This window comes from Heptranchias perlo, chromosome 2, assembly GCF_035084215.1.
Source record: "Heptranchias perlo isolate sHepPer1 chromosome 2, sHepPer1.hap1, whole genome shotgun sequence".
NCBI classification, from domain to species: Eukaryota; Metazoa; Chordata; class Chondrichthyes; order Hexanchiformes; family Hexanchidae; genus Heptranchias; species Heptranchias perlo.
In genome coordinates this window covers 170,024,692-170,040,294 of record NC_090326.1, presented here as the reverse complement: position 1 = coordinate 170,040,294, position 15,603 = coordinate 170,024,692, and the positions used below count along the sequence as shown (strand labels likewise).

The 15,603-nt window shown below is 48.7% G+C and overlaps 1 protein-coding gene across 1 annotated transcript in view; it reads left to right on the top strand.

The window, feature by feature from the left end:
- The window catches only part of tonsl (tonsoku-like, DNA repair protein), a 74,730-nt gene that overhangs the window by 37,877 nt on the left and 21,250 nt on the right, over positions 1–15,603 (top strand). Inside the window, exons 11-16 of the mRNA XM_067969122.1 lie at positions 746–804; positions 1,650–1,739; positions 2,159–2,231; positions 5,354–5,517; positions 6,189–6,309; positions 6,917–7,956. Of these exons, the coding sequence (XP_067825223.1) occupies positions 746–804; positions 1,650–1,739; positions 2,159–2,231; positions 5,354–5,517; positions 6,189–6,309; positions 6,917–7,956 (1,547 nt within the window). The remainder of the gene's footprint in view (positions 1–745; positions 805–1,649; positions 1,740–2,158; positions 2,232–5,353; positions 5,518–6,188; positions 6,310–6,916; positions 7,957–15,603) is intronic.

Genomic DNA, 15,603 nt, shown 5'->3' with positions numbered 1-15,603 from the left:
ATATTGGCCTTGGAGGGAGTGCAGCGTAGGTTTACTCGAATGATACCCGGACTTCAAGGGTTAAGTTACGAGGAGAGATTATACAAATTGGGGTTGTATTCTCTAGAGTTTAGAAGGTTAAGGGGTGATCTGATCGAAGTTTATAAGATATTAAGGGGAACGGATAGGATGGATAGAGAGAAACTATTTCCGCTGGTTGGGGATTCTAGGAGTAGGGGGCACAGTCTAAAAATTAGAGCCAGACCTTTCAGGAGTGAAATTAGAAAACATTTCTACACACAAAGGGTGGTAGAAGTTTGGAACTCTCTTCCGCAAACGGCAATTGATACTAGCTCAATTGCTAAATTTAAATCTGAGATAGATAGCTTTTTGGCAACCAAAGGTATTAAGGGATATGGGCCAAAGGCAGGTATATGGAGTTAGATCACAGATCAGCCATGATCTTATCAAATGGTGGAGCAGGCACGAGGGGCTGAATGGCCTACTCCTGTTCCTATGTTCCTACATTGCCACCGTGCACACTCTGCTGGGACCCAGTGGCGATGAGATACATGATCTATTGATCTTCTTCCTGTGTATCATTCGACTTACCGTGAGCCATTCCATGGTTTACCTGCTTTCTGTTCCAAATATTTGTGTCCCTGGTCATGCATTTAACCAGTGATTTCATCAGTCGGTGTTTGCTCTGTGTAAGCACTCAGGGGGCTGAGTTGATCTGGCCTTAGCTGTGTATTTTCCTTTTCAGATGATGATGATATGGAAGGTTATGATAAATCAGTCCCAGGACGGAGGAAGATTAACCAGGTAAGTAATCACAATGTCCTGTGCCCAGTCTGTGTTTGATTGCCTAATAGAGGTAGGTTTCTATTATAGTCCCGCAACTGTGTTGTGACTGCCCGAAAGCTCCTTACAGCTAGAAGAGGACACCCTTAGCCTGGACTAGATTTGAATCTGGGTCCCACAGATGAAAGGCCAGTGTCTGTCCCACTGCACCACCCAGACTCCGAAAGGGGCAGAGCTCTCAGTGAATGTGCCAGACAAGTATATATGAGCAATATATAACAGTCACCATTATGTACATGTACGGGTAGAGAGTCACACTAGTGAGTCACGTGTGTGCATGTATATAAATTCTCATCCTTGCTTTCAAATCCCTCCATGGCCTCCCCCTCCCTATCTCTGTAACCTCCTACAACCCTCCCCCAAGATCTCTGCGCTCCTCCAATTCTGGCCTCTTGCACATCCCCAGTTTCTTTCGCCCATCCATTGGCGGCCGTGCCTTCAGCCGCCTGGGCCCTAAGCTCTGGAATTCCCTCCCTAAACCTCTCCGCCTCTCTCTCCTCCTTTAAGACGCTCCTTAAAACCTACCTCTTTGACCAAGCTTTTGGTCACCTGTCCTAATATCTCCTTATGTGGCTCGGTGTCAAATTTTGTTTGATAATCGCTCCTGTGAAGCTCCTTGGGACGTTTTGCGACGTTAAAGACGGGATATAAATGCAGGTTGTTTTTGAGTAATATATATTACACCAGCCTTCGTGTGTGTGTCTCTGTCTGTCTGTCTATATATGATGAGAGTTTATGAAGGGCTCGTCCCTTTGCTCCTTCGATGTGACAGGACTGATAGTTATGTTGCTATTGTGTGTCTACAGTGGAACCGCAGGAATGAGAAGGGAGAGACGGTGTTGCACAGAGCCTGTATCGAGGGTAACTTGAAACACGTCCAGTGTCTGGTGGAGAAGGTAAAATACTCGCCTTATGGGAGAAGAGGGGTCGTGTTAGAGCTCAGTCTAGTTTTATAATTTCTCTCCCTCATGGGGACTCACGTTAGGGTGTGGTGTACAGGTGAGGGTCCCAGAGGTTTGTGCACTGGGCTCCCAGAGTAGGAGACGAGTTTGCGCTATGCCTTCCCTTCCTGCACCCTGAAGACAGCGTGCTGAGGTGTCATGACAGATTGAGCTTCACTGAGCAGAAGGCACAGTGCCACTTTTGCCCACTTCATCCTCTCTAACAGTGGGTCACAGAGAAGCACTGGGACAGGCACTTAGATCTTTGGGGGTGTCTACAAATGAAAAACTGTGTTCTTAAATAGTCTCTTATTTCTAAACGACATTGACCCAGTTTCTGACTGTTGACGGATTTCCAACTGCTGTCATTTCAGGGTCACCCGCTGAACCCCAGAGATTACTGTGGCTGGACACCACTGCATGAAGCCTGCAACCACGGGCATCTGGGTGAGGCTTTACTAATCTCAGTAACTGTACAGGGAGCGCAGGGCGATGCTCTTTCAGCAGAGCCCTATCCAGAGAAAGCTCGTCCCTCTGCAGCAAGTGCTTGTGGCTCTTGTTACACGGAAGATTGTTGGGGGGAGGGACGCAAGAAGGTCATCCCCTTTGCACAGGGTACGGATTGGAGTACCCGACAGCCAGCAGGATAGGTAAAGGGAAAGATTAAAGGTCACAGGCAGCTGACAGCCCAGGTACAGGGAGAGGAGATTTAAAATCAATAGGAGTAGAAAAGGGTGAAATGAATCTTGATTTCAATAGAGTGAGGATGTGGGAGAAGAAAAAGTGTGTAGAACAGGAGATTTGGATCCTGGGACAAACGAGAGGGAATTTTAGAGGAGTATTGACCATATTAAAAAGGCTGCTGGAATGTTGGCCTTTATCTCAGGGGGCTGGGATACAAAGGGAGTGGAAGTTATGTTACAGTTGTCCAGAGCCCTGGTCAGACCCCGTCAGTTCTGGGCACCGCACCTCAGGAAGGATATTTTGACCTTGGAGGGGGTGCAGCGCAGATTCACCAGAATGATACCGGGATTAAAAGGGTTAAATTATGAGGACATAAACTAGGCTTGTATTCCCTCGAGTTTAGAAGGTGGAGGGGTGATCTAATCAAGGTGTTTTAACTTGACAAAGTGATTCAGTTGGGTAGATAGTGAGAAACATTAAACAAGAGGATAACTAAGGAAAGAGTAGGGCCGATTGGAGACCAAAAAGGTAACCTGTGTGTGGAGGCGGAAGATGTGGGTATGGTTCCTAATGAATACTTTGCGCCTGTCTTCACAAAAGAGGGGGATGATACAGAGATTGTAGTTAAGGAGGAGTAGTGTGAAATATTGGATGGGATAAACATAGTGAGAGGGGAAGTATTAAGGGGATTAGCATCTTTGAAAGTAGATAAATCACCAGGGCCGGATGAAATGTATCCCAGGCAGTTAAAAGAAGCCAGGGAGGAAATATCCTCCTTGGCTACAGGCGTGGTGCCGGAGGATTGGAGGACTGCTAACGTTGTACTGTTGTTTAAGAAGGTAATTACAGGCCAGTCAGTCTAACCTCGGTGGTGGGCAAATTATTGGAATCAATTCTGAGGAACAGGATAAACCGTCATTTAGAAAGGCACGGACTAATCAAGGACAGTCAGCACGGATTTGTTAAGGGAAGGTCGTGTCTGACTGACTTGATTGAATTTTTTGAGGAGGTAACAAGGAGGGTCGATGAGGATAGCGCAATTGATGTAGTCTACATGGATTTTAGCAAGGCTTTTGACAAGGTCCCACATGGCAGACTGGCCCAAAAAGTAAAAGCCCTTGGGATCCAAGGGAAAGTGGCAAGTTGGATCCAAAATTGGCTCAGTGGCAGGAAGCAAAGGGTAATGGTCGACGGGTGTTTTTGTGACTGGAAGGCTGTTTCCAGTGGGGTGCCACAGTGCTTGGTACTAGGTCCTTTGTTTTTTGTGATATATATTAATGATTTAGACTTAAATGTAGGGGACATGATTAAGAAGTTTGCAGATGATACAAAAGTTGACCATGTGGTTGATAGTGAGGAGGAAAGCTGTAGACTGCAGGAAGATATCAATGGACTGGTCAGGTGGGCAGAAAAGTGGCAAATGGAATTCAATCCAGAGAAGTGTGAGGTAATGCATTTGGGGAGGGCAAACAAGGCAAGGGAATACACAATAAATGGGAGGATACTGAGAGGTGTAGAGGAAGTGAGGGACCTTGGAGTGCATGTCCACAGATCCCTGAAGGTAGCAGGACAGGTAGATAAGGTGGTTAAGAAGGCATACGGGGGATACCTTCCTTTATTAGCCGAGGCATAGAATATAAGAGCAGAGAGGTTATGCTGGAACTGTATAAAACATTGGTTAGGCCACAGCTTGAGTATTGCGTACAGTTCTGGTCACCACATTAGTGCAATTACATCCTTCCTGTAGAGAGGGTACAGAGGAGATTTAAGAGGATGTTGCCAGAACTGGAGAATTTTAGCTATGAGGAAAGATTGGATAGGCTGGGGTTGTTTTCCTTTGAACAGAGGAGGCTGAGGGGAGATTTAATTGAGGTGTATAAAATTATGAGGGGCCTAGATAGAGTGGATAGGAAGGACCTATTTCCCTTAGCGGAGAGGTCAATAACCAGGGGGCATAGATTTAAAGTGATTGGTAGAAGGATTAGAGGGGAGCTGAGGAGAAATTTTTTCCCCCAGAGGGTGGTGGGGGTCTGGAACTCACTGCCTGAGAGGGTGGAAGAGGCAGAAACCCCCAACTCATTTAAAAAGTACCTGGATGTGCAGTTGAAGAGCCGTGACCTACAGGGCTACGGACCAAGTGCTGGAAAGTGGGATTAGGCTGGGTAGCTCCATTTCGGCCAGCACAGATACGATGGGCCGAATGGCTTCCTTCTGTGCTGTAAATGTTCTATGTTTCTGAACTATTTCCTCTGGTGGGGGGGGGAGTCCAGAACCAGGGGGCACAATCTTAAAATTAGAGCCAGGCTGTTCAGGGGTGATGTCAGGAAGCACTTCTTCATACAAAGGGGAGTGGAAATCTGGAACTCTTTCCCCCCCCCCCCCCCCCCCCCACCAAAAAGCTGTTGAGGCTGGGGGTCAATTGAAAATTTCAAAACTGAGATTGATAGATTTTTGTTGGGTGGCGGTATTAAGGATTACGGAACCAAGCTGGGTATAAGGAGTTAGGATACAGATCAGCCGTAATCTAATTGAATGGTGGAACAGGCTCGAGGGGCTGAACTGCCTCCTCCTGTTCCTATGTTCGTAATGTGGGGAATATGAAGAGAGCTGAAAGATTGCAATGGAGATAGAGAGATAGAGAGAGAGAGAGATCAGAGGCTGCGGTGGGAGAGGGCTCACTGAACAGACGATGAACCATTCCTATTTAGGAGTGAGGGAGGGGTTTGAAGAGCCGCCTCAGATTGGAGAGCTGTCTCCAAGCCTTGCATGAGTTTGTATGGGTGAACTCTGGCCTCTAGAGGCCAATATAAAGAAAAGTGAGGGAGAAACTCGGGCACTGGCCCATCTCTCCGTGATTATAAATACTAAGCTGTTATGTTCCACAGAAATTGTCCGATTGCTCTTGGATCACCAAGTGGACGTGAATGATCCCGGTGGGCCTCACTGTGAGGGGATCACCCCGCTTCACGATGCAGTCACCTGCGGAAACTTCGATGTCGCTGAGCTGCTGATTCACAGAGGAGCATCTGTGACAGTGAGGAACGCCAGGGTTAGTAACCGTGCCGGTGAGGAACGCCAGGGTTAGTAACCGTGCCAGTGAGGAACGCCAGGGCTAGTGACCGTGCCGGTGAGAAACGCCAGGGTTAGTAACCGTGCCGGTGAGGAACGCCAGGGATAGTGACCGTGCCGGTGAGGAACGCCAGGGTTAGTAACCGTGCCAGTGAGGAACGCCAGGGCTAGTGACCGTGCCGGTGAGAAACGCCAGGGTTAGTAACCGTGCCGGTGAGGAACGCCAGGGCTAGTGACCGTGCCGGTGAGGAACGCCGGGGCTAGTGACCGTGCCGGTGAGGAACGCCGGGGCTAGTGACCGTGCCGGTGAGGAACGCCGGGGTTAGTGACCGTGCCGGTGAGGAACGCCGGGGCTAGTGACCGTGCCGGTGAGGAACGCCGGGGCTAGTGACCGTGCCGGTGAGGAACGCCGGGGCTAGTGACCGTGCCGGTGAGGAACGCCGGGGCTAGTGACCGTGCCGGTGAGGAACGCCGGGGCTAGTGACCGTGCCGGTGAGGAACGCCGGGGCTAGTGACCGTGCCGGTGAGGAACGCCGGGGCTAGTGCACTGGGGCTGTGGGGTGCGAGAGCCACGGGCCGATTTCCAGCTGCTCTCCTTAGGGTGTAAGTCCACCCTCATTGAATACTTTGCATCTCTTGTTCCTTCCCTAGGGTCAGACCCCACTGGATAGTCTGCGTGAATGGACGCAGAACTATTGCAAGCACCTGGACCAGGACACCAAGCAGCAGTGCAAACAAATCGAGAGGCTGCTGAGGAGCAGCTTGGCGAGAGGTGAGGGGCAACCCCTGATCGATATTTTTCAAACCAGTTGCTACTTGACCATTTCCAGCCCAGTTCGGGGGATGACTGGATCATCTCCATTCCACTGAAACCGATGGATCGCAACCCTGATTCCTGTTGAGTGCGAATAGACTGCACAGAATGGGCCAGGATTGGACATCAAATCAGCATCTCCCTCCAGAGAGAGGCCACAAGGATAAGGGAATCAAAAAGATCACGCAAGGTTCAGCAGAGGCTGCTCATATCAACTCAGGATTAAAATACTGGAAACATGTGGATGGCACTTTACATCTAACCCGTGCTGTACCTGCCCTGGGAGTGTTTGATGGGACAGTGTAGAGGGAGCTTTACTCTGTATCTAACCCTGTACCTGCCCTGGGAGTGTTTGATGGGACAGTGTAGAGGGAGCTTTACTCTGTATCTAACCCGTGCTGTACCTGCCCTGGGAGTGTTTGATGGGACAGTGTAGAGGGAGCTTTACTCTGTATCTAACCCGTGCTGTACCTGCCCTGGGAGTGTTTGATGGGACAGTGTCGAGGGAGCTTTACTCTGTGCTGATTTGTCGAAGACTTTCACTTACTTTCATTCCTATTCTCAGGAACGCAGCCTGTCCAGGACTTCAGACAAAGTGATCTGTTCGACACTGAAAGTTCTCAGTCGCTTGACCCAAGTGCATCTCCCAGCACTGCCTCCAAATCTCGTCCCTTGGAAACAGACAGCAGGAGATATCAGAAAGACCCTGGAGGGCTGGGTAGGAATAGGCAGAATTCCAGCACAGCTCCCCTAACCCAGAGAAGGGCCATCCATGACCACGACCTTTCACAGAGCGATGCTGAAGAGTTTGCCGATGGCGACGGGCTCCCTCTGGCCTCTAGTGCACAGATGAGCACTCGGAGCCGGCTGGATTGGTCTGCTGTCGATGAGGAAGAGTCTTCTGAAGAGGACGATGTCCTGATGCGTTTCAGACCAGTGAGAAAGCGACACCGGGTCGTAGGGCTGAGGTCACCCGTTGGCGCAGGAGGTACTGAAGGTGAAGGTGGCCAGCTGGCCGCCTCGGTTGATGACAGGAGTTTGAGTCAGGAAGAGCCGAGCAATTGGGATTGTACCAGAACGGAGCAGGAGAGGGGTTTGAATGATCCCAGTGTTGGTGCGTCTGCTTACCTCCAGGCTATGCGGAGTTTAGGGAGTGCAAAATCCAGGCTTTTATCCCAAACTTTAGCAGAGCCTTGCCTTAACCCCCAGCCGCCTGCAAGAAAGTCTGCACTGATCCCAGAGAGCGAGTACGTAGAGGAGGATTGGCTGGAGGATGACCTGGGTGATGGGCGACCCAAGAAGAGATCGCGAGGCCACTGCTGGGTGGGCAGTGCCGCTGGCCCAGAGGACAGGGGGCACAGCAGTGACGACGAGGTCTCTGCGGGCCCTGGCCTGCTGCCTGTGGCACCCGGATCCAGCGGGCGGACCGCCCTGCAGAGGAAGAGATCGAAGCAGATGCGCATGACCCAGATCGTGGACAGGACTGTCGTCGGGCGAACTAGAAACAGCGCGCGCAACGGGAGGAACAGCTCCGGCACATCTGTCCCTCGCGCGTCTGAGGTCATCCACGCAACCAACGTGCCAGCTGAGCCTTCCAGTTCATCGGTAACGTATCACAACTGCTCCTTCTTCATTCCCATCGCCCCCCCGAGCTCCTGATGACTCTGCCTCTTGCCAGGCGCCCACCTTCACCCCCAGTCTCTCGAGCAACTGTGAGTCTCGATGAGTGAGCATGGGTTGTCAGTCTGCACAGCTCCACCTCGACCAGCCCCGTCCTGTCCTCAACCCCCACATCCGCACGCACCTCACTTTTCGAATGGGTTCAAGTCCCACTCCACAGACCTCAGCACGTAATCCAGGCCGACACTCCCAGTGCAGTGCTGAGGGAGCGCTGCACTGTCGGAGGGCCAGTGCTGAGGGAGCGCTGCACTGTCGGAGGGCCAGTGCTGAGGGAGCGCTGCACTGTCGGAGGGTCAGTACTGAGGGAGCGCTGCACTGTCGGAGGGTCAGTGCTGAGGGAGCGCTGCACTGTCGGAGGGCCAGTGCTGAGGGAGCGCTGCACTGTCGGAGGGCCAGTGCTGAGGGAGCGCTGCACTGTCGGAGGGCCAGTGCTGAGGGAGCGCTGCACTGTCGGAGGTGCCGTCTTTCGGATGAGACGTTAAACCGAGGCCCCGTCTGCCCCCTCAGGTGGATGTAAAAGATCCCATGGCACTTTGTGAAGAATAGCTGGGGAGTTCTCCCCAATGCCTTGGCCAATTATTTAACGCTCAACCAACATCACTAAAATGGATTGTCTGGTCATTATCACATTGCTGTTTGTGGGACCTTGCTGCAAGCAGAAACCTTACCTGTGCGGGTTTAGGTGAGTGGAGTGCGTCCCTACATGGAGTGTGCGTAGAATCACAGAATGATATACAGCACAGAAGGAGGACCTTCGTGCCTGTGCCGACTCTTTGAAAGAACTGTCCAATGAGTCCCACTCCCCTGTTCCTTCCCCATGGCCCTGCACATTTTTCCTCTTCAATTATTTATCCAATTCCATTTTGAAAGTTACTTCTGAATCTACTTCCACCGCCCTTTCAAGCAGTGCATTCCAGATCATAACAATTCACTGCGTTAAAAAAAATTCTCATCTCGCCTCTGGCTCTTTTGCCAATTACTTTAAATCTGTGTCATAGGAACAGGAGTAGGCCATTCAGCCCCTCGTGCCTGCTCCGCCATTTGATAAGATCATGGCTGATCTGTGATCTAACTCCATATACCTGCCTTTGGCCCATATCCCTTAATACCTTTGGTTGCCAAAAATATCTCAGATTTAAATTTAGCAATTGAGCTAGTATCAATTGCCGTTTGCGGAAGAGAGTTCCAAACTTCGACCACCCTGTGTGTAGAAATGTTTTCTAATCTCGCTCCTGAAAGGTCTGGCTCTAATTTTTAGACTGTGCCCCCGACTCCTAGAATCCCCAACCAGCGGAAATAGTTTCTCTCTATCCACCCTATCCGTTCCCCTTAATATCTTATAAACTTCGATCAGATCACCCCTTAACCTTTGAAACTCGAGAGAATACAACCCCAATTTGTGTAATCTCTCCTCGTAACTTAACCCTTGAAGTCCGGCGTTAGTGACCCTCCTGCCTGTGGAAACAGTTTCTGCTTATTTACTTTAGCAAAATCCTTCATGATTTTGAACACCTCTATTAAATCTCCCCTTAACTTTCTCTGTTCTAAAGAGAACGATCCCAGCTTCTCCAGTCTCTCCACGTAAACGAAGTCCCTCATCCCTGGACCATTCTAGTAAATCTCCACTGCACCCTCTCTAAGGCCTTGACATCCTTCCTAAAGTGCGGTGCCCAGAATTGGACACAATACTCCAGTTGGGGCCTAACCGGTAATTTATAAAGGTTTAGCATAAGAACATAAGAAATAGGAGCAGGAGTAGGCCATTTGGCCCCTCGAGCCTGCTCCGCCATTCAATAAGATCATGATGTGGAGATGCCGGTGATGGACTGGGGTTGACAATTGTAAACAATTTTACAACACCAAGTTATAGTCCAGCAATTTTATTTTAAATTCACAAGCTTTCGGTGCAGACTGATTGCCTTGGCAACGGGCAGTTGAAAAAACTGTCTGTACTCACCAAGCATTGTTCTGTGAATTATAAATACGATTTCATTTCGAGGATTTCATTTTCACATCGTTCACCTGACGAAGGAGGAAGCCTCCGAAAGCTTGTGAATTTAAAATAAAATTGCTGGACTATAACTTGGTGTTGTAAAATTGTTTACAATAAGATCATGGTTGATCTTCTATCTCAACTCCACTTTCCCACCCGATGCTTATGTCCCTCGATTTCCTTCAGTGTCCAAAAATCTATCGATCTCAGTTTTGAATATACTCGACGACTGAGCATCCACAGCCCTCTGGGGTAGAGAATTTCAAAGATTCACAACCCTTTGAGTGAAGAAATTTCTGCTCATCTCAGTCTTAAATGGCCGACCCCTTATCTTGAGACTGTGACCCTCAGTTCCAGACTCTCCAGCCAGGGAAACAGCCTCTCAGCATCTACCCAGTCAAGCCCTCCAAGAACTTTATACATTTCAATGAAATCACATTCTTTTAAACTCGAGAGTAGAGGCCCATTCTACTCAATCTCTCCTCATAGGACAACCCTCTCATCCCAGGAATCAATCCAGTGAACCTTTGTTGCACCCCCTCTAAGGCAGGTATATCCTTCCTTAGATAAGGAGAACAAAACTGTACACAGTACTCCAGGTGAGGTCTCGCCAGAGCCCTGTGTAATTGCAGCAAGACTTCCTTACTCTTGTACCCCCATGCGATAAAGGCCAACATACCATTTTCTTTCCTAATTCCTTGCTGTACCCGCACGTTAACTTCCTGTAATTCTTGTATGAGGACACCCAAATCCCTCTGAACACCATTTAGTTTCTCACCATTTAAAAAATATTCTGCTTATCTATTCTTCCTACCAAAGTGGATAATTTCACATTTCTCCACATTAAATTCTATCTGCCACCTTCTTGCCCACTCACTTAACCTGTCTATATCCCTTTGCAGACTCTTTGTGTCCTCCTCACAGCTTACTTTCCCACCTAGCTTTGTATCGTCAGCAAACTTGGATACATTACACTCGGTCCCTTCATCTAAGTCATTAATATAGATTGTAAACAGCTGAGGCCCAAGCACTGATCCTTGCGGCACCCCACTAGTTACAGCCTGCCAACCTGAGAATGACCCATTTATCCCTACTCTCTGTTTTCTGTCCATTAGCCAATCCTCTATCCATGCTAATATATTACCCCCAACCCCATGAGCCCTATTCTTAGAATCATAGAAGTTTACAACATGGAAACAGGCCCTTCGGCCCAACATGTCCATGTCGCCCAGTTTATACCACTAAGCTAGTCCCAATTGCCTGCACTTGGCCCATATCCCTCTATACCCATCTTACCCATGTAACTGTCCAAATGCTTTTTAAAAGACAAAATTGTACCCGCCTCTACTACTGCCTCTGGCAGCTCGTTCCAGACACTCACCACCCTTTGAGTGAAAAAATTGCCCCTCTGGACCCTTTTGTATCTCTCCCCTCTCACCTTAAATCTGTGCCCCCTCGTTATAGACTCCCCTACCTTTGGGAAAAGATTTTGACTATCTACCTTATCTATGCCCCTCATTATTTTATAGACTTCTATAAGATCACCCCTTAACCTCCTACTCTCCAGGGAAAAAAGTCCCAGTCTGTCTAACCTCTCCCTGTAAGTCAAACCATCAAGTCCCGGTAGCATCCTAGTAAATCTTTTCTGCACTCTTTCTAGTTTAATAATATCCTTTCTATAATAGGGTGACCAGAACTGTACACAGTACTCCAAGTGTGGCCTCACCAATGTCTTGTACAACTTCAACAAGACATCCCAACTCCTGCATTCAATGTTCTGACCAATGAAACCAAGCATGCTGAATGCCTTCTTCACCACCCTATCCACCTGTGACTCCACTTTCAAGGAGCTATGAATCTGTACTCCCAGATCTCTTTGTTCTATAACTCTCCCCAACGCCCTACCATTAACGGAGTAGGTCCTGGCCCGATTCGATCTACCAAAATGCATCACCTCACATTTATCTAAATTAAACTCCATCTGCCATTCATCGGCCCACTGGCCCAATTTATCAAGATCCCGTTGCAATCCTAGATAACCTTCTTCACTGTCCACAATGCCACCAATCTTGGTGTCATCTGCAAACTTACTAACCATGCTTCCTAAATTCTCATCCAAATCATTAATATAAATAACAAATAACAGCGGACCCAGCACCGATCCCTGAGGCACACCGCTGGACACAGGCATCCAATTTGAAAAACAACCCTCTACAACCACCCTCTGTCTTCTGTCGTCAAGCCAATTTTGTATCCAATTGGCTACCTCACCTTGGATCCCATGAGATTTAACCTTATGTAACAACCTACCATGCGGTACCTTGTCAAATGCTTTGCTGAAGTCCATGTAGACCACATCTACTGCACAGCCCTCATCTATCTTCTTGGTTACCCCTTCAAAAAACTCAATCAAATTCGTAAGACATGATTTTCCTCTCACAAAACCATGCTGACTGTTCCTAATTAGTCCCTGCCTCTCCAAATGCCTGTAGATCCTGTCCCTCAGAATACCCTCTAACAACTTACCCACTACAGATGTCAGGCTCACTGGTCTGTAGTTCCCAGGCTTTTCCCTGCCGCCCTTCTTAAACAAAGGCACAACATTTGCTACCCTCCAATCTTCAGGCACCTCACCTGTAGCGGTGGATGATTCAAATATCTCTGCTAGGGGACCCGCAATTTCCTCCCTAACCTCCCATAACGTCCTGGGATACATTTCATCAGGTCCCGGAGATTTATCTACCTTGATGAGCGTTAAGACTTCCAGCACCTCCCTCTCTGTAATATGTACACTCCTCAAGACATCACTATTTATTTCCCCAAGTTCCCTAACATCCATGCCTTTCTCAACCGTAAATACCGATGTGAAATATTCATTCAGGATCTCACCCATCTCTTGTGGTTCCGCACATAGACGACCTTGTTGATCCTTAAGAGGCCCTACTCTCTCCCTAGTTACCCTTTTGCCCTTTATGTAATTGTAGAAGCTCTTTGGATTCACCTTTGCCTGATCTGCCAAAGCAATCTCATATCCCCTTTTTGCCCTCCTGATTTCTCTCTTAACTCTACTCCGGCAATCTCTATACTCTTCAAGGGATCCACTTGATCCCAGCTGCCTATGCATGTCATATGCCTCCTTCTTCTTTTTGACTAGTGCCTCAATCTCCCGAGTCATCCAAGGTTCCCTACTTCTACCAGCCTTGCCCTTCACTTTATAAGGAATGTGCTTACCCTGAACCCTGGTTAACACACTTTTGAAAGCCTCCCACTTACCAGACGTCCCTTTGCCTGCCAACAGACTCTCTCAATCAACTTCTGAAAGTTCCTGTCTAATACCATCAAAATTGGCCTTTCCCCAATTTAGAATTTTAACTTTTGGGCCAGACCTATCCTTCTCCATAGCTATCTTAAAACTAATGGAATTATGATCACTGGTCCCAAAGTGATCCCTCACTAACACTTCTGTCACCTGCCCTTATTTCCCAAGAGGAGGTCAAGTTTTGACCCCTCTCTAGTCGGGCCATCCACATACTGAATGAGAAATTCCTCCTGAATACACTCAACAAATTTCTCTCCATCCAAGCCCCTAATGCTATGGCTGTCCCAGTCAATGTTGGGAAAGTTAAAGTCCCCTACTATTACCACCCTATTTTTCTTGCAGCTGTCTGTAATCTCCTTACATATTTGCTCCTCAATTTCCCGTTGACTATTTGGGGGTCTGTAGTACAATCCTATCAAAGTGATCTCTCCCTTCTTATTTTTCAGTTCTACCCATATAGACTCAGTGGGCGAACCCTCGGATATATCCCCTCTCACTACTGCCGTGATGTTCTCCCTAATCAAGAACGCAACTCCCCCTCCTCTCTTACCTCCTGCTCTATCTTTCCTATAGCATCTGTACCCTGGAACATTGAGCTGCCAGTCCTGCCCCTCCCTTAGCCATGTTTCAGTAATAGCTATAACATCCCAGTCCCATGTACCCATCCATGCCCTGAGTTCATCTGCCTTGCCCATCAGACTTCTTGCATTGAAATAAATGCAGTTTAATCTAGACTTCCCTTGGTCTTTGCCCTGCTTTCTCAGACCATCTGTCCGGTCATGTTCTGTACACTCTTCCTTACTGCCTTTTGTTTCTGTCACCACTTTATTTCCCACTGACTTCCTGCATCGGTTCCCATCCCCCTGCCACATTAGTTTAAACCCTCCCCAACAGCACTGGCAAACACTCCCCCTAGGACATTGGTTCCAGTCCTGCCCAGATGCAGACCGTCCAATTTGTACTGGTCCCACCTCCCCCAGAACCGGTTCCAATGGCCCAGGAATTTGAATCCCTCCCTCTTGCACCATCTCTCAAGCCACGTATTCATCTTAGCTATCCTGTCATTCCTACTCTGACTAACCCGTGGCACTGGTAGCAATCCTGAGATTACTACCTTTGAGGTCCTACTCTTTAGTTTAACTCCTAACTCCCTAAATTCAGCTTGTAGGACCTCATCCTGTTTTTTACCTATATCGTTGGTACCTATATGCACCACGACAACTGGCTGTTCACCCTCCCCCTCCAGAATGTCCTGCAGCCGCTCCGAGACATCCTTGACCCTTGCACCAGGGAGGCAACATACCATCCTGGAGTCTCTGTTGCGTCCGCAGAAACGCCTGTCTATTCCCCTTACAATCGAGTCCCCTATCACTATAGCTCTGCCACTCTTTTTCCTGCCCTCCTGTGCAGCAGAGCCAGCCACGGTGCCATGAACCTGGCCACTGCCACCTTCCCCTGGTGAGCCATCTCCCCCAACAGTATCCAAAATGGTATACCTGTTTTGGAGGGAGATGACCGCAGGGGACCCCTGCACTGCCTTCCTACTCTTCCTCTGTCTGTTGGTCACCCATTCACTATCTCCCTCAGTAATTTTTATCTGCGGTGTGACCAACTCACTGAACGTGCTATCCACGACTTTCTCAGCATCGCGGATGCTCCAAAGTGAGTCCATCCGCAGCTCCAGAGCCGTCAAGCGGTCAAACAATAGCTGCAGCTGGACACACTTCCCGCAGGTGAAGGAATCAGGGATACAGGAAGGAGCCCTGAATTCCCACATCTCACAAGAGGAACATGACACGGCCCTGGGATCTCCTGCCATGACTTAACCCTTAAATTAGCTTAAGAACAACTACAATGTCAAGAGAAAAAAAAGGAAAGAAAAACTACTTACCACTCCCTTTAAGGAGTTTACTCCTTTAAATTGTTCTCAATTTAGAGAATGTTAACTACACTAGGGACCTTGATTCACTAAAAAATAAACGCTACTTCCGATAAGACCTGCAGACCTTCCCTTTCCTTTTACTTTAGTTACTGTCGATAAGTAGAAATACTCACCTGAACCTACTCACCAATCAGGTGCCTCCCCTGTGTCGCGTCCCGATCTGATTCCTGACGTCACTTCGAACTCGGTCGCAGCTCCGCTCGGCTCGGCTCCTCTCAGCGCTCTGAAATCCCGCCTTTTATCGGACGCTCCCTCCGCTCCTCTCGGCTCCTCTCAGCTGTTCTCAGCGCTCTGAAATCCCGCCTTTTATCGGACGCT